The sequence below is a fragment of the Aythya fuligula genome, chromosome 1 (assembly GCF_009819795.1).
Source record: "Aythya fuligula isolate bAytFul2 chromosome 1, bAytFul2.pri, whole genome shotgun sequence".
Lineage (NCBI taxonomy): Eukaryota > Metazoa > Chordata > Aves > Anseriformes > Anatidae > Aythya > Aythya fuligula.
In genome coordinates this window covers 138,990,773-139,004,748 of record NC_045559.1, presented here as the reverse complement: position 1 = coordinate 139,004,748, position 13,976 = coordinate 138,990,773, and the positions used below count along the sequence as shown (strand labels likewise).

Sequence of the window (13,976 nt, the reverse complement as noted above, 5' to 3'; positions counted from 1 at the left end):
ACTAGAAAGCTGCTGATCTTACATTGGAGAAGTATTTGTAGTCAAATATGTAGAAATATTTTAGTGATATTTGGGCTGATTTCTTTAAGGTTACTTCAAGGACACACAAGCCACGTGTGGTCTAATTTTTTGTAGGTCACATACTTTAATCTAGTTTGTGTTACTCATTTAGGCCTTTTTAATTAATCAAATAAGGTAGGTATATTCCAAATATTTTTCCAGTATGTTTTAAAAACTGCCCATGTCTGTCAATACGTGTAATCTTTTCCACAGAGTTGTTTTTCAGTAGCTCTGCTGGAAGTTAAGAACCCCTTCAGTAAACGATGGCCAGGTCCTGGTGGCAGCAGTTCAGTTCGTACTTGCTAGGGACATCGATTTTTGCAAATGTGGTGAAACGTACTTTCTCTTAAAATCTGAGTGTTAAAAATATATAGGCAAATACGTTGGTCAGCAAATTTGTGTTCCTGATTTCTATGAACTGTTTCAGTGGGCCTTGCTTATATCTTCCTATTTCTGTTTTCTTACCTTTCTAACTTGCAGTCTTTCTATCCGCTGCTGGCAATTCCTACCAACACAGTTGCTAAAATGAGACTACTGCTGTTGAAGTGTAGGAAGGTTTGTTGCTCTGATGTTAGTCATAACATGTTATTTTATTTTTATTTTGACTTTTTTGAAAATCCTCATCATGTCTTTGCTTGTGACCTGGAATGGGCAAACAGTGACATTCTGCGACTTCTGAAAAGCTGCTTCTGAACATGGTCAGGGTTTGATGGAAAACGAAATCGTGGCTTCCTTTTCTGAAAGAGAGGGGCCTGCAGCTGTTCCTTGCCTATCTAGCAGAAAGGAGGTGGACAAACTACTGCGTCTCAGCCCCCGTCGCCTCCTGTCCCACTTCCCCTTCACGCTGCTCTTCATGAGAAAGCAGCTGCTGTAAGGGCGCTGTGCAGGGCCGGGAGGACGGGTGGGCGGTGGGGTGGGTGCAGGTATGTGGGAGGGAGGCACAGGGTGCAGGGGGCAGCTGGGGTGGCACATCTGCATCGTCAGCCCCAGAGTATGCCTGCTGTGTTGGGCACCACAAGTGGAGGATAACACGGTCCCCTCAGTTGTCCTGTTATTTCATCTGTCAGTGCCTGTCTTGTGGCATGGCCGACAAGTGATGAGCTCTGTGTTTTGCCCCAGTAGTCCCAAGCCCTAACGCTTCTCGAGAAACAGCTCAGCTCTCCAGCTTTCTTCAGACCTACCAGCTCTCCTCTCTTCTGGCTGTTATCTCCTCATTTCAGAGCTGCCCAGAGAAGCTGTGGCTGCCCCATCCCTGGGGGTGTTCAAGGCCAGGCTGGATGGGGCCTTGGGCAGCCTGGGCTGGTGGGAGGTGTCCCTGCCCATGGCAGGGGGTTGGAACAGGGTGATCTTTAAGGTCCCTTCCAACCCAAACCTTTCTGTGATCCTGTGACATACCAGTAGCTTCTGGCTCCTTTATGGAGGCCCTAAAGGCTGTAGCTCAACCAGGGCCAGCGGAGTACCATAGGGCCCTCTTTATTTTCACTTATGCTTTGTCTCTGTTTTTTTCATGGTAAGGGCTATGTCCAGGAGAACTACTGTGCCCTTTCCGTGTCATTTCACCCCACAGCAATTCCATGCTGTGCTTGGATTTCCCCTCAGAGCACAGCTTTCTTCAGCTCTACAGAGCAGCAACTGAGGCCGACGTGCTGGCTGCTTTCTCCACAGTGCCTCCTCACAACTTGGACAAGAAAGCAAACCAGATCTTGGGGGTCTTTGGCCCAGCTCCAAGGAATCCTGACAGGATTTTCTGGATGAATTTGGTCTCTGACAGTGCCAACAAGCCGGTGTCTCTGCATGCTGTCTAAATAGATTTTTTGAGGAAAATATGTTTAGAAACTGGCAAGACATCTCACAGGATCACATTACTGTTAACCCATGGGGTAGGACTGGCATGAAAAAGGATTCCTTTGGCCATGCCAGCTGTCCCGGCGAGGCGTTGAAATGAGAACAGTGGTGGGAAGCGTGGACTGTTGTTGGGGTGTGTGGAGCTGGGTGCTTCACACTTCAAACCAGCAGCATCCCACTGCTTGGGAAGGAGGGGCTGGCTATGTGACTGCAGAAGTGAGTCAAGGGAAGAGCATCTTGGCCCTCTCCCCCACTGATTTGGAGAGATCAGGGTACATAAACAAATCACGTTGTGTATTAAGAAGAACAAATGAAAGCAGCACAAAGGAAACTGGTATCTGGAACCAAACAAGAATTATTTTGTTAGAAAAGACATAAAAAATCCTCACCAGTAGGCACAGACTAGGTGTTCACAATATAAGAAAAAAGATATATCAGAAGTACAAACACGAGCCCCAATTTAGAATACAAACCAAATGCTGATGGAGAAATATGCATCGACAGATTTGTGTGTTAGTCGCAGCAGTTTTGCTATGCTGCATCACTCCTGGTAATAACCTTTGTGCAATATTACTCCCACCCTAGCATTTATTTAAGATTTTCTAAATACACGACATGTTTCATTTCCTGAGTCAATTAATTATGTCTTAGTGAAAGCCACATATGTTAGAGAAATAACTTGTGCATTTTCTGGCTTGCCCTCTGCTGCTGTTTTGTATTTTGAATTTATATAAAAGTTTCAAATGGTAAGCGTAGGAAGCAGAGCATGTCGGAGGAATGCCACATGAAAATGAAGAGTGCCTGGGAGATGTTCTGGTGTGTTTGTGACCTAATGGAGCATTTTTTTCCATCTGGGAAAATCCAGGGTCAAGAAAGTAAACTCCTGTTTAGTCTGTGACCCCGGAGCACAGTCGAAGCTGAACACGACCCAGTGGTTTCCGAGCAGAATGTGAGATGTGACCCAGGCACACAGAGGACAGCACTCACAGTAGCTCGCCAGTGATTCCCGGGTTGTTTTGACCAGAATAAACTGCCTTGAAGTAGTGCTACGTTGGTCTGTGAAGTGGATAAGTATTGCAGGCAGACAGTTCAGATGGTTCCCGGGACTTTTTGTTGTAATCAGACTTCGAGCAGAACTTCCCACTGCACATGCAGTTCGTGTGCTTATATTCCTCTGTGTTTTCTGTGGTCCCCGCAGCCTCTCACTGCCTGTGTGATGGGGAACATTTCATTGCCACCCGTCGTGTCAGAGAAGAGAGCCTGCCATCTGTAATCAACAGCTGTAATGAACGCTGCAGTGACTATAAGAGTGTACCAGATACCAGAGCGTATCTGGTTCATCTTCAGGCCATAAACTGCTGTTTTTTTTTTTTACTTGTTTTATCCCCGTTCTTCCCCTCTTCCCCCACCCCTTTCCTGCAGCAGGAGGACCTTGGAGGAGGGTGTCCAAAGGACTGTCAAATTCAGCCATTTGTTCCCAGTCCAAACTCCTCAACAGCGAATATGTCATCCGCCAGTCTCGTGGGCTTTTTCCGTGTCTGCGTGGGCAGTGTGAGAGGCCCAGGTGGTATGGAAAGAAGTCATCCCGTGCACAGGAAGCTTTACCGTAACATACCCTGTATATTTCTTGTGAAGAGCCTAAAGATTAACCTAGAGAAAAGACCATCCGTAAACTGTTGGTAAAACAGTGGAGGAGTACCCAAAAGTATCCAAAATAGCTAGAGGAGAGAAAATCGGGTTTGTAGATTAATTGGGTTTGCTGAAGCTTCTCATGATTTCATGAAGGTGGGGGTGAAGGATCAAGAAGAAAGAGTGTGACTTAGATTTGTGTGTAGGTAAGTGGGAGAGGGCAGAAGGGAAAACAAAGAGAAAGCAAGCTACTTCCTGCTGCTGAACTGGCATTTTATCTGAGTATCACCAAAAGGTCGCTCTTGGGGATTTCCATGCTGCACAGCTACATTCATTGTGCCCTGCAGTAGCTGATTTCTTTTTCTTGTGGAGGATGTTTCCCTGTGCCTGCTGAGGTCACCCCCTTGATCAGAGTCCTCAGGAGTGCTTCAGGAGGACAAGAGGCACCATTCAGGGCAAGCTTGTTTTCCGTTCCTGGTAATTGGGTTTCTGGTCAATGAGAGGAGGAAACATTGAGCCATCTTCGGAGGGGAAGCTAGATTTAAGGAGCAGACTGAGAGGGGAATACAGCCCCTTTGTGGAGCTGACAGACTAGCACCTGCTGAGGATGTTTTGGTGGGGAGGTAATTTCAGTGGGAGGCAAAGGTTCATCCTGGGTGCTGGCACCACTTGCTTCCTTCTGCCTTCCAGGTGGCCTGGTAAACGGATGTCCAGGGTCACCGAGGGAGTGAAGGGCAGCGAAACTTTTATCAACCCATGGATCTGCAGCTGGCATTGAAATAGTCTATATTTGTCAGTGGCAACAATGGGAGCATTTGCAACTCGTGGGAGGCTGCTCGTAGAACTAATAAATAAGCCATAATTGATCGTACGGCTGCATCTATATCATATCCTGTATTTATTAATACATAAATATAAAATATTATTATATATAAATATTATATTTATAATATATTTAATTATATATAACATATATAATTATATTTATAATATATAAATATTTAAATATTTAAATGTATAAATATTTGTATCTTTAAATATTATATTATATATAAAATATAAATATATCCTATATCTAGGAGTCCATTTTGGAAGTAAATCTTGCTATCGTCCCCAGTCACTGCATTTTTTGTTCATATCTCAGAGCACATGAATCGGGCTTCTTGCCTGAAGCTAAGCTGGAGAGGGCACACTGTTTAATGTGCGTTCAGTCCCCAGAGCCAAATTAGCTCTGGACCATAATGCTAAGTATCACCTTGAGATGTGCACTGGGTGGGTATCAGCTTTTGGCACCAGCTGGTTCATTCTGCACGTCCTGTCTTTGCGAGCATCGATATCCTCTGCGTTGTTGCTCCCATGGGTTTGGCTGGAAGGAAAAATCTGACTCCAGGTATCAAGCTCATGGCTTTGACTTTTCCTTTTGTTATATGACCTGAATCAGATTCAGGACATTAGGTGTGCTGTTAAAAAAGACAGAAGAGCAAAGTGCTCATGAGACTGCAAAAAACAGCTGTTAATCAGTGTCGGTCTTAGGAGGCTTTTGCTGGAGCTGCAGACCTTGAGCTGATGTGCCGCTCTTGGGCTACCTCTGCAGCCCTGAGTGATGGGGTTGGTCCAGACCTTCACCTCAGACCCTGAAGCAAATCTTACTGAACTACAAGGTTTTCAGTAGTTGGAGGTAAAAGGGAAGAAAAAAAGTATCTGATAAGCATATTAGAGATGGTGCTGTTACATGCAAGGAAGCATAGTCATAACTTAGTGTCTGGTATTTCATCCTTTCCATTATTTTGTCCATGATGATACAGTTATCTGAAGAGGCCAGTTGGCTGGGGGTGTCCTTTTGATCTTACAAATGGATTATTGAGGAGCAGCAACCCGAATTTGTAAGGTCCAGAGAGTGGGCCTTGCAGTACAGAGAGCAGTAAAACACTTTGTTAAGTACCCACAATTACTTTTTCACTCCACCTTGGAGATGATGGTAAACTTTTAGCAGGATTTCATCCTGAGACTGTTCTTCAAAGCATTAAATGAGCTGCCACGTTTTCCCTTTCTCTGTTATGCTCCTCCTGAAGATTTATCAACATCCGCTGTTTGCAGTATTAGTAAGGGCACAGCCAAAGGCAGTGTGTAGGTGTGTCATGCCGTGCCCCAGATGAGATTTGCCTGGACATGATGACTGAATTACATCACCCCTTGGGACAGGAGTGATACCTGTCATAGGTGCCGTCTCAGGAAACTCCCAGGTGTGTTTGTACTACCTTTAATTCGGAAGGAATCATGCCTCCACTGATTTCTATCAAAAAGGTGATAATAAAGTTGCAAAGGTAGAAATGGTTTTAATCCAAGAGCAGCTGTTGTTTGGGACGGTCAGGCCATGCAGTGAAGGGAAGGAAGTCATCCCTGCCTGAGCTAGCACAGCTGGGGGAGGGATTCAGTTTGCCCAGCTGCAGCGTCAGGCCCAAACTAGTCATCTGAATTGTTTCTAAAATGAGAGAGAGAGGTGTCTTCATGGGGTGATTCATCCCACCTACCCTGGGAAATGGTGAATCATTTTCTGGAGGTGCCTGTGTCTCACCATTGACTACGTAGAGAACCTGGGCAATGAGGTGAGATCAGCTTCTTGCCTCCTACACGGATTAAGTTAGGCGAGATGAAACCCTTTCCGTAAGTGATGATAAGAGCTCAGACCCATTTTCTTAAGCAATCCTGGGTTATTGATAGGGCTGGCGATGAAATCCAGAAGCTGAGCCTCGACTCCCTCATCTCTTTTGTTTGTATGCCATACTTGCGAGGTCTTAAAAGGCATATCCTGCTAATGTAAATGTACTTGAATTAGATGGTACCATTAGCAAATTCAAACCTTCAGGTAACCTGTAGTATATTTATAAATAATTCACTTTTCCTGTATGCATATTGCTAGCTGTTCACAGAAACCTACCTCACATAATTTCACAAAATGTAGAAACAGGCCTGCGTCCTGATCTTTTGATTTTCCATGTTTTGACTACTTTGCGTGATCTTTCCTCGTGATGTTTTAACTCTTATAACTCTTCCAAACAATATAAACTTGGAAGCTTAACTTATGGAAAAGCAAGTATAGTAATTTTTTCATTACAAAGGCTTTTCATTCTCAACATGTATCATATATGTTCCTTTTTCTTATAGCACCTGGCCTTTCTGTAAACATTTTAACATATGTTTCTTACAGCCATCGCACCCACTCATCAAATTCTGACCTAAAGTCAGTCCTTTTCAGCATAGGCGTATTTCTTTGTGTTCCTGTTCTGCCTTGCTATTGCTATCACCAGTGGTGGTCCAGGTTTCTCAGAGGATTGTACTCTCGTTTATTTGCCAGTGTCGTTGTTCTTAGTTTTCAGTAAACTTTAATGCAAGATCTAGTAATCAGAAGTGACATTTACAGTTAATCTAAGGATACTTTTCTGTTGGCAGTGATTTGCACAGTATAAAAGATTGATTATTTATACTGATTGTTTTGTTCATTTCTAGATGTGGACTTAACCAATGTTATGACATGCAAAATCCCTCCGCACATGAGGAAAAGAGCCCTCTTGTAAGTAAAATTATTGTAAGCTATTGCCAGTAAATTAAGAATTTATCATATTATCATAGGTGATAAATTAATATTGCAATGTAAAGGAACAGTCGAGAACTTAGACTTGGAATATTATTCTCAGTGATATTTACTTAGAAATAGTTGTTTGTTTTTTTTTTAAATTTATCCCTATTTTAACTTTTCAAAGATTGACTCTTTTTAAGGATAGCAGCAATTACAGAGATTCTGGTTAAAAAAACAGTAGACTCTTTCACCTATCTGCTGTGTGACCTTTAACTATGAGAACGTGTTAGTCGTCTAATAGGGTAGTTACAGTAGGATTTGGAGGAAGAAGCTATGGCATCCTGCCTAAATCTTTGCAACTATATTGTGTAGCTGTTCTGTTTCATTAGGCACTTAGGTTTAATGGACTTACAAACCATTAACATCGCATTGCATAAAGAACAAACCAAGGAAAAATGTATTGCTGAAAGAAGGAAAAATGCTAGAATGGAAGGACTTGTACACTGGCAAAGAGTTCTGATGGAAGTTTGATTTGACCAAATCTTAGGACATTCAATACTATTGCAGAAAGACCGTTGGTTCTCTAGCCACTTGACCACTTAAATGTTAAAAGAAAAGATAAAAAGCTTTTTTTACTGTGAGTAATCAGACATGGGAACAACCAGGTTGCCCACAGAGGTTGTGGAGTCTCCATTCTTGTCCACAACTCAGCTGGAGATGGTCCTGAGCAACTTGCTTTAGGTGATCTTCGTTTGAGCAAAGGGGTTGGGCTAGATGAACTCCAGAGGTTCCTTCCAACCTCTGTGATTCCAACCTCAACTATTCTGTGATTCTGCAAGAATTGGAAAACTGCCTGCTCTAATTTTTGGCTGTCATTTTGCATGCTGTCAGAGTCTCAAAGCTTTTGGAGATGGGATGTTCAGAGTTCTCAATTTCTGCTTCTTCCACTCAACAGTTTCATTTTTTTTTCTACTTGGAATTAGTTTATGACATCCTATTAATGATTTAGTACTGTATTGAGTACGACAGTGATCACTCGTGAATTGAATCACTGAAGGAAATTATTAGTTCTGAGGGGCAATAGACTGGCCCATCTGCTGGACATGGCCCAAATTCCTTCCTCCATAGAATGAGTTCCCCATTTCAAATCCCATTTCTAAGCTTCTGTAGGTGGCCAGGACTGCGCTCAATTCAGTTGTCTTAGGTTCTTAACTTGCATCTACATTTTAGATGTTTAGTGAACTAGAGCTAGTTAAGATGACACTTGAATTCTTTGTGGAGAGATTATTTTGAAATGTTCCAGAGGGAGGTGCTCACTAGTTAAATTTAGAGATCTGAGTTAGGCGGGTTGAATACTCTTCTGGGAGGCCTTCAGACAGATTTAAAACACCTATTAAAAGCACAAGTAAAAGTTAGGGGATTTATTTAAATATGATGCATCTTGTCCATTGTTAGGTTCCTCAGCATAAGAGGGAAAAAAACCTGTGGTTCAAATATTTTGTAATATGAATAAAGGGCCGCTGTGGGCATTAATCATTGTATTGCTACCTTTCAGTTTTTCAGATTTTACTCCTAATGTCACTTTCTAAATGAATGGATTTTGTCATAACACTGTGAAAGGAATGCAAAAGTTCCATAAGTGCAGTGCTGACGTGGCTGATGGAAGGAAAATACAAATTTACCAATGAAACCAAGCACACTGCATTTAACAAAATTTAACTACATAATCAAATGATCTCTAGGCACAGTGTTTCTTTCCTAGCATAACATTTGACTTTATAGACATTCTGAAAGGAAGAAAACCCTTCATAGGTATTCACATAGTACTGGGTGAAGGAAAAGCACAAACACTGCTGTATGCCACATCAGCAGTCATCCCGTTTTGCTTTTTCTTTACATCGCCATGCCAACATTTCAACGTCACCCCGACCCGGAAGGTTTTATTTATAGTTTTCAATATCCCTTTCTCACAGCGGTAGAGCCTAGAAAGACACAGCTTGCTGACACTAAGAACATTTCCTGCCCTTTTGTTCCACGTCCTGCCAACCCCATGTCCCTTTGTCCTAATCTGTTGCCCTACCTCTGCAGACAGAGGCCCCGTCTGACAAATTTACTTGTGCTCCCTAGGGATTATGAAAACCAGGAAACTTCATTAAGCGTGATTTAATAACTTAGACAAAGGGGAAGAGCAGCTGCTCTGTTAACGAGTCTCTCAACCCCCGTTCTCTGACAGAAGAGCCTTTCTTGCGTGTGGTACAGTCTTCAACAATTTGCAGTAAAGTGCTACAGATGTACGGTTCATGAAAATTGACTTACTGTGCTTTGGATCTGCCCTGAGCGCTTTATTTGAGTGACCTGAGGTAATTTTGTGGCAGGAAGTTTGCCGATGTTAAAAAGAGCAACAGCTGATCGTGGCCTAAAATTCTGGTGTATGTTTTTTCTCTCTTTATGGCTTAGCACGGTAATGTTAGAGGAATAGCACTTGGAGACAACCTGCTGCACTCTGCTGCTCCATAAGACAAACACCAGTAAAGCCAAGCAGCGAGAAAAGAAGGGTTCTTCATGAAAAAATGACAGCAAGAGAACACAGTCCCCGCCATGGTGCAAAGTCCCGCACCGTGCAACGGGCCTCCACCATTGATGTCACCTCCGACATGGTAGGCCTCTCTCTCGCAGGTACGTACCTTCATGTCAGCTATTGCTTTATTGCCCCTTTCAGAATCTGCCCTTTACTAACATGACCGTTTTTTTATTCCCATTCCTAGAAGATTTAGATGTGTCTGATTATCTGGAGCGTTCAAAAAATTCCCATTCTTAATGTAGGCAAAACATCCAAATTGAAGAGAGAAGGGAAAAGAAGTTAAAGTAGATTTTGTGCAGTTACTATTTTCAGTGAAAAAAAAGCAATGGGGCAAAATAGTAAAAGCATGTCAAGGTTGTCTAGGAAGAGTCTTGGCAACCTCCTAGTTTGACATTGTATATACTTTTCAAGAGAGTTCAGGAATCTTAGATTTATCTTCCCCATCTTTTACGGTGAGTAAATTAGCGCTGTAATCCCTGGAGTCTTTATTTGATTAGTGAGAGAGACAGATACTTTCCAACTTTTCCCTGTTCACTGATTACTGAGGAGATATATCTGATTTAATAATTTGGAGCTAATAGTGCCTCAGACGCTAAGTGGCTCTAATTCTTTTATTTTCCTCTGAGATTTGACATTTTGTATTCCCATTTTCAATATAATCTGGTGTAGTTTTGCATATTTTTGTCATTGTTTTAACATATCTTATAAAATTAGTTCATCTCAGGTTTTTTAAATAAATTTTAAGTACCAAAGATTAGCTAATGAATATTCTAAATATTCACGGCTCATTGAATTAAGAATGTTAATATTTTCTATTAAATTTAATTTCTTCCCCTGTAACTGCAATTTCAAGGATGGGTTCACATGAGAGCAATGCTTTGCTAACCTTGTGCTAATTTTTTTGGTTTACAGGAAATATTCAGGATCCAGATGAGCCGATATTAGAGTTCAGTTTAGGTATGTTTAGTGGTTTTTAGGATTGTTTAGACTTACGATAATTTTGATTGTATGTGCTATTAAGTATATGTAGCTTTTGATAGACAGCCAAAAGATTTTGTGATATTTTTAAAAATCTGTAGTTAAAACATCTGTCCTATAAACTTTTAAATGTTTGATTTGTGAATGTTATTTTTAAATGTACATTTAGTTTATGTGAAGATACTATGAAACTGTCCTCAGTCTCAGTATATCAACAGTTCAAGTCTTCAACCAAACTGAAGATTTGGTGGAAACACCATTTTCAGACAGAATATTTTGTAAGAGTTACCAACTATCACACATACCTTTTTTCCTGTGGTCTTTGCTATCAAGTGACAATGTGAGATGCTTCAGCGACCTAATTTCTGGGATGTTTAAATATGGACAAGAAACTTGTGCATTGACTCACCTCACTTGAAAAATAAGTGAGAAGCATTTTTCTCATTAAAATTCAGTCCACATTTTCAACTGCAGCATGCTTTTCTTGCGCTAATAGTGTTTGGGTGTTTGGAAGTTTCTGCTCTTACCAATATGATTGAAATGAAAATTAGATAATTTGCACAGAAGTGTATAATAAGACTATGAATAATAATGTTAACTAGAATTAACTTGGAACTGAATAAGGATTTTTAAATATTTTCAAATACATTAAAAATACACAGAACTGCAAAGCTGTACAGTGTACATGTAAGCATTTTGCTAGCCCAGTTAAATTCAAAACTAACCTTGCACATCTAGCTAAAGCAGAGCCAGACCATGCTGTAATTACTTGTATCTAGCTAGCTAGAATTTAGCTCTGAATTGCAAAGCAGATGTGCAGAGTCATTCACTGGAATTTTTGATTTGTTTTCTATTCACTGTAGTCCCTTCCCAGTAGTTAAACTCTCTGTATCATTTTAGAAGAGATAAATTACTGTCCTTTTGTAATTACAAGCTAGTTCTCCTCATAGTAGTGCTTCTTGATCAACGTTCAAGGACTCCTTTTGGTTCTCCATGGCAAAATAGCGTTTGGTAACGGGCTTAATAGAGCGTGACTTCAGATCAAATACAGCCATGCTCGTGAGATTCCCAGTGGAAATTCTCTGCATGAGCACTGTTCTAATGAGCTGTGCTGGAGGGATGGGTAGGCAGGTGTTGGAAGAGGACATGTTTAATGGATAGTTGTATAGTCTGGAGCAAGAGCGATCTGATTGCATGTTTACTGTCTGTATGCACAAAGGTGAATGATGTCTGCTTTCATGGTGTAGTGGTAGACTGAATCCTAGGCTTTCAGGGCTTTATTGCTCAGATTACATAATATGCTTTAAAAAAATGTAGAGTCTTACAACAATATGAGAAAGACTAAAAGTCTAAAATCTAAATTTATTTCTCTGTTACATGCCTGAAGCTTGCAGTGAGCTGCTAACTCCATCACTAGACCGAAAACCAAATAGTTTTGTAGCAGTGAGTGTAACTACACCTCCTCAGGCATTCTGGACGAAGCATGCACAGACAGAAATTATTGAGGTAAGTGTTGAGGTACTGTTGGATTAGACTTAAAATCGAAGCTAACACAAGAAGTATATCCTCATAACAACTATCGCCTTGTGTATTCTTTGCCTCTTTTGTTTATGATTACAGGGAACAAGTAATCCTATATTTCTAAGCAGCATTGCCTTTTTCCAAGACTCTCTTATCAATCAAATGACACAAATCAAACTCTCCGTGTATGACGTCAAAGATAGATCTCAGGGAACAGTAAGTATTCGTCATTCTGTTGCCTCCCCAGTCAGAGTGGAGCAAGCAAATGAGAAGCAATGAGATAAAAGTAGGAAGTTTTCTGGAAAAATGCAAAGACATAGCAACGTGCCTCCTAGAGAAAAGATGGGTAGGGGAAGGAGGGACAAATGCCACAGGATGGAATTAACAGAGTGGGGAGTATTGCTGGTTTTCTCAGATAAAGCTGGTCTGTAGCAAGATTGCCTTTAGTTTAACCACAGTTATTTTCTTCTGTAAGATGGCAAGGCAGAGCAAGCAGCAAAAAAGCTTCTGAGGAAGAATGTTTTTCCTTTCCTCTCAGAAATTCCCCTGCCCTGATCCCTTAGTGATTCTGTTCAAGGATAACATTTGCTGCCTTACAGAAAAAAATATAAGTGCCAGCCCTCCCACCAAACTACCTAGATCAGGGGGCCATTCCAGCCAATTGTGCTCAGGCTGTTGGCCAGAATGCTGATTCAGGCCCCGCGTGCATGTTTGCTCACAGCTTCCTCAGGGAAAGCTGGGCTGTCCTCCTCTGTAGAGTGCTTCATGGGGGGGCTGCAGGGAAAGAGGAATAGCTCCTGCAGAGGTGTGTTCTTCACAAGGAGCCAAGTCTGGGTCAGACTTTGAGGAAGAATAGAAATTGTATTTTGGACTTCAGTGGACAAAGGTTTTGTTTGTTGCAAAGGTAAATAATTACAGTTCTGGTAATCATCTTCTTTCCAGATGTATCTGTTGGGTTCTGGGATGTTCACTGTAAAAGAGCTTCTTCAGGAGAAGAATCACAGGTTGCACTTAACACTAAGGTTTGTAGTGTTTTCCTTCATTTAGGAATCAGCCATCTTAATTCTTGGAAGCATGGTTAAGATGTAGTGAGAGCTATCCATGAGATGGGATGAAGACTTTATTTTATTTTATTTTATTGTTTTTAAGTTCCAGGCCACCATCAAGGAAAAGAAAAAAAATAAAAAGGGGGAGATTTTATATTGCATGGTAATTTAAACTTGTGGAACAAGACCTTTTCAAACATGGTGAATTGTGTTCAACTTTGGTTCTAGTTCTACAAGTCAAACAGTGTTGTCAAGACCAATTGCATTTTTGTTCAGTTTGTCCTATCATCTCTTTGTATGTGTGTGTGGAGAGTGACAAAACAGAACATTTTTAACTATGCTGATGGGTGAAGGGCTTGTGGTAGGGAGATTGGAACCCATCAAAACAGAGGCTTACTTCACCTGTTTGGAACACCTTGGTGTAAACAGATAATAGAAAAGAAATAATAGATAAAAAGTAGGAAATGAAAAAGAAGAGGATGTGAGTTTGATACACATCCTGAAGGCAATAGTTCTAATCAGAAGAGTTAAACCACATGCATGAAATCCAGTGTGGGATGAAGTTAAGTGGAGGCTTGGAGAAGAACGAGGAAAGCAAAGTGAGATTAAGAAAAGAGAGCCTTGGAGTGTAAATGTGCAAACGTGTTGAAGGCAGGACGTGAATGAATCCTTGTTGGAGAAGGCAAAGGAAAATCTCTTGAAAGGGAGAAACATAATCAGAGAGGCTGAAGAAGAATGT

The 13,976-nt window shown here is 41.3% G+C and overlaps 1 protein-coding gene across 13 annotated transcripts in view; it reads left to right on the top strand.

Moving 5' to 3' along the window:
- The window catches only part of INPP4A (inositol polyphosphate-4-phosphatase type I A), a 110,627-nt gene that overhangs the window by 51,081 nt on the left and 45,570 nt on the right, over positions 1-13,976 (top strand). For all 13 annotated transcript variants that reach the window (XM_032183085.1, XM_032183091.1, XM_032183137.1 and 10 more), the window contains exons 2-7: positions 7,042-7,105; positions 9,569-9,787; positions 10,605-10,649; positions 12,058-12,176; positions 12,291-12,407; positions 13,134-13,213. In XM_032183085.1, the coding sequence (XP_032038976.1) occupies positions 9,682-9,787; positions 10,605-10,649; positions 12,058-12,176; positions 12,291-12,407; positions 13,134-13,213 (467 nt within the window). In that variant the 5' untranslated portion in view covers positions 7,042-7,105; positions 9,569-9,681. The remainder of the gene's footprint in view (positions 1-7,041; positions 7,106-9,568; positions 9,788-10,604; positions 10,650-12,057; positions 12,177-12,290; positions 12,408-13,133; positions 13,214-13,976) is intronic.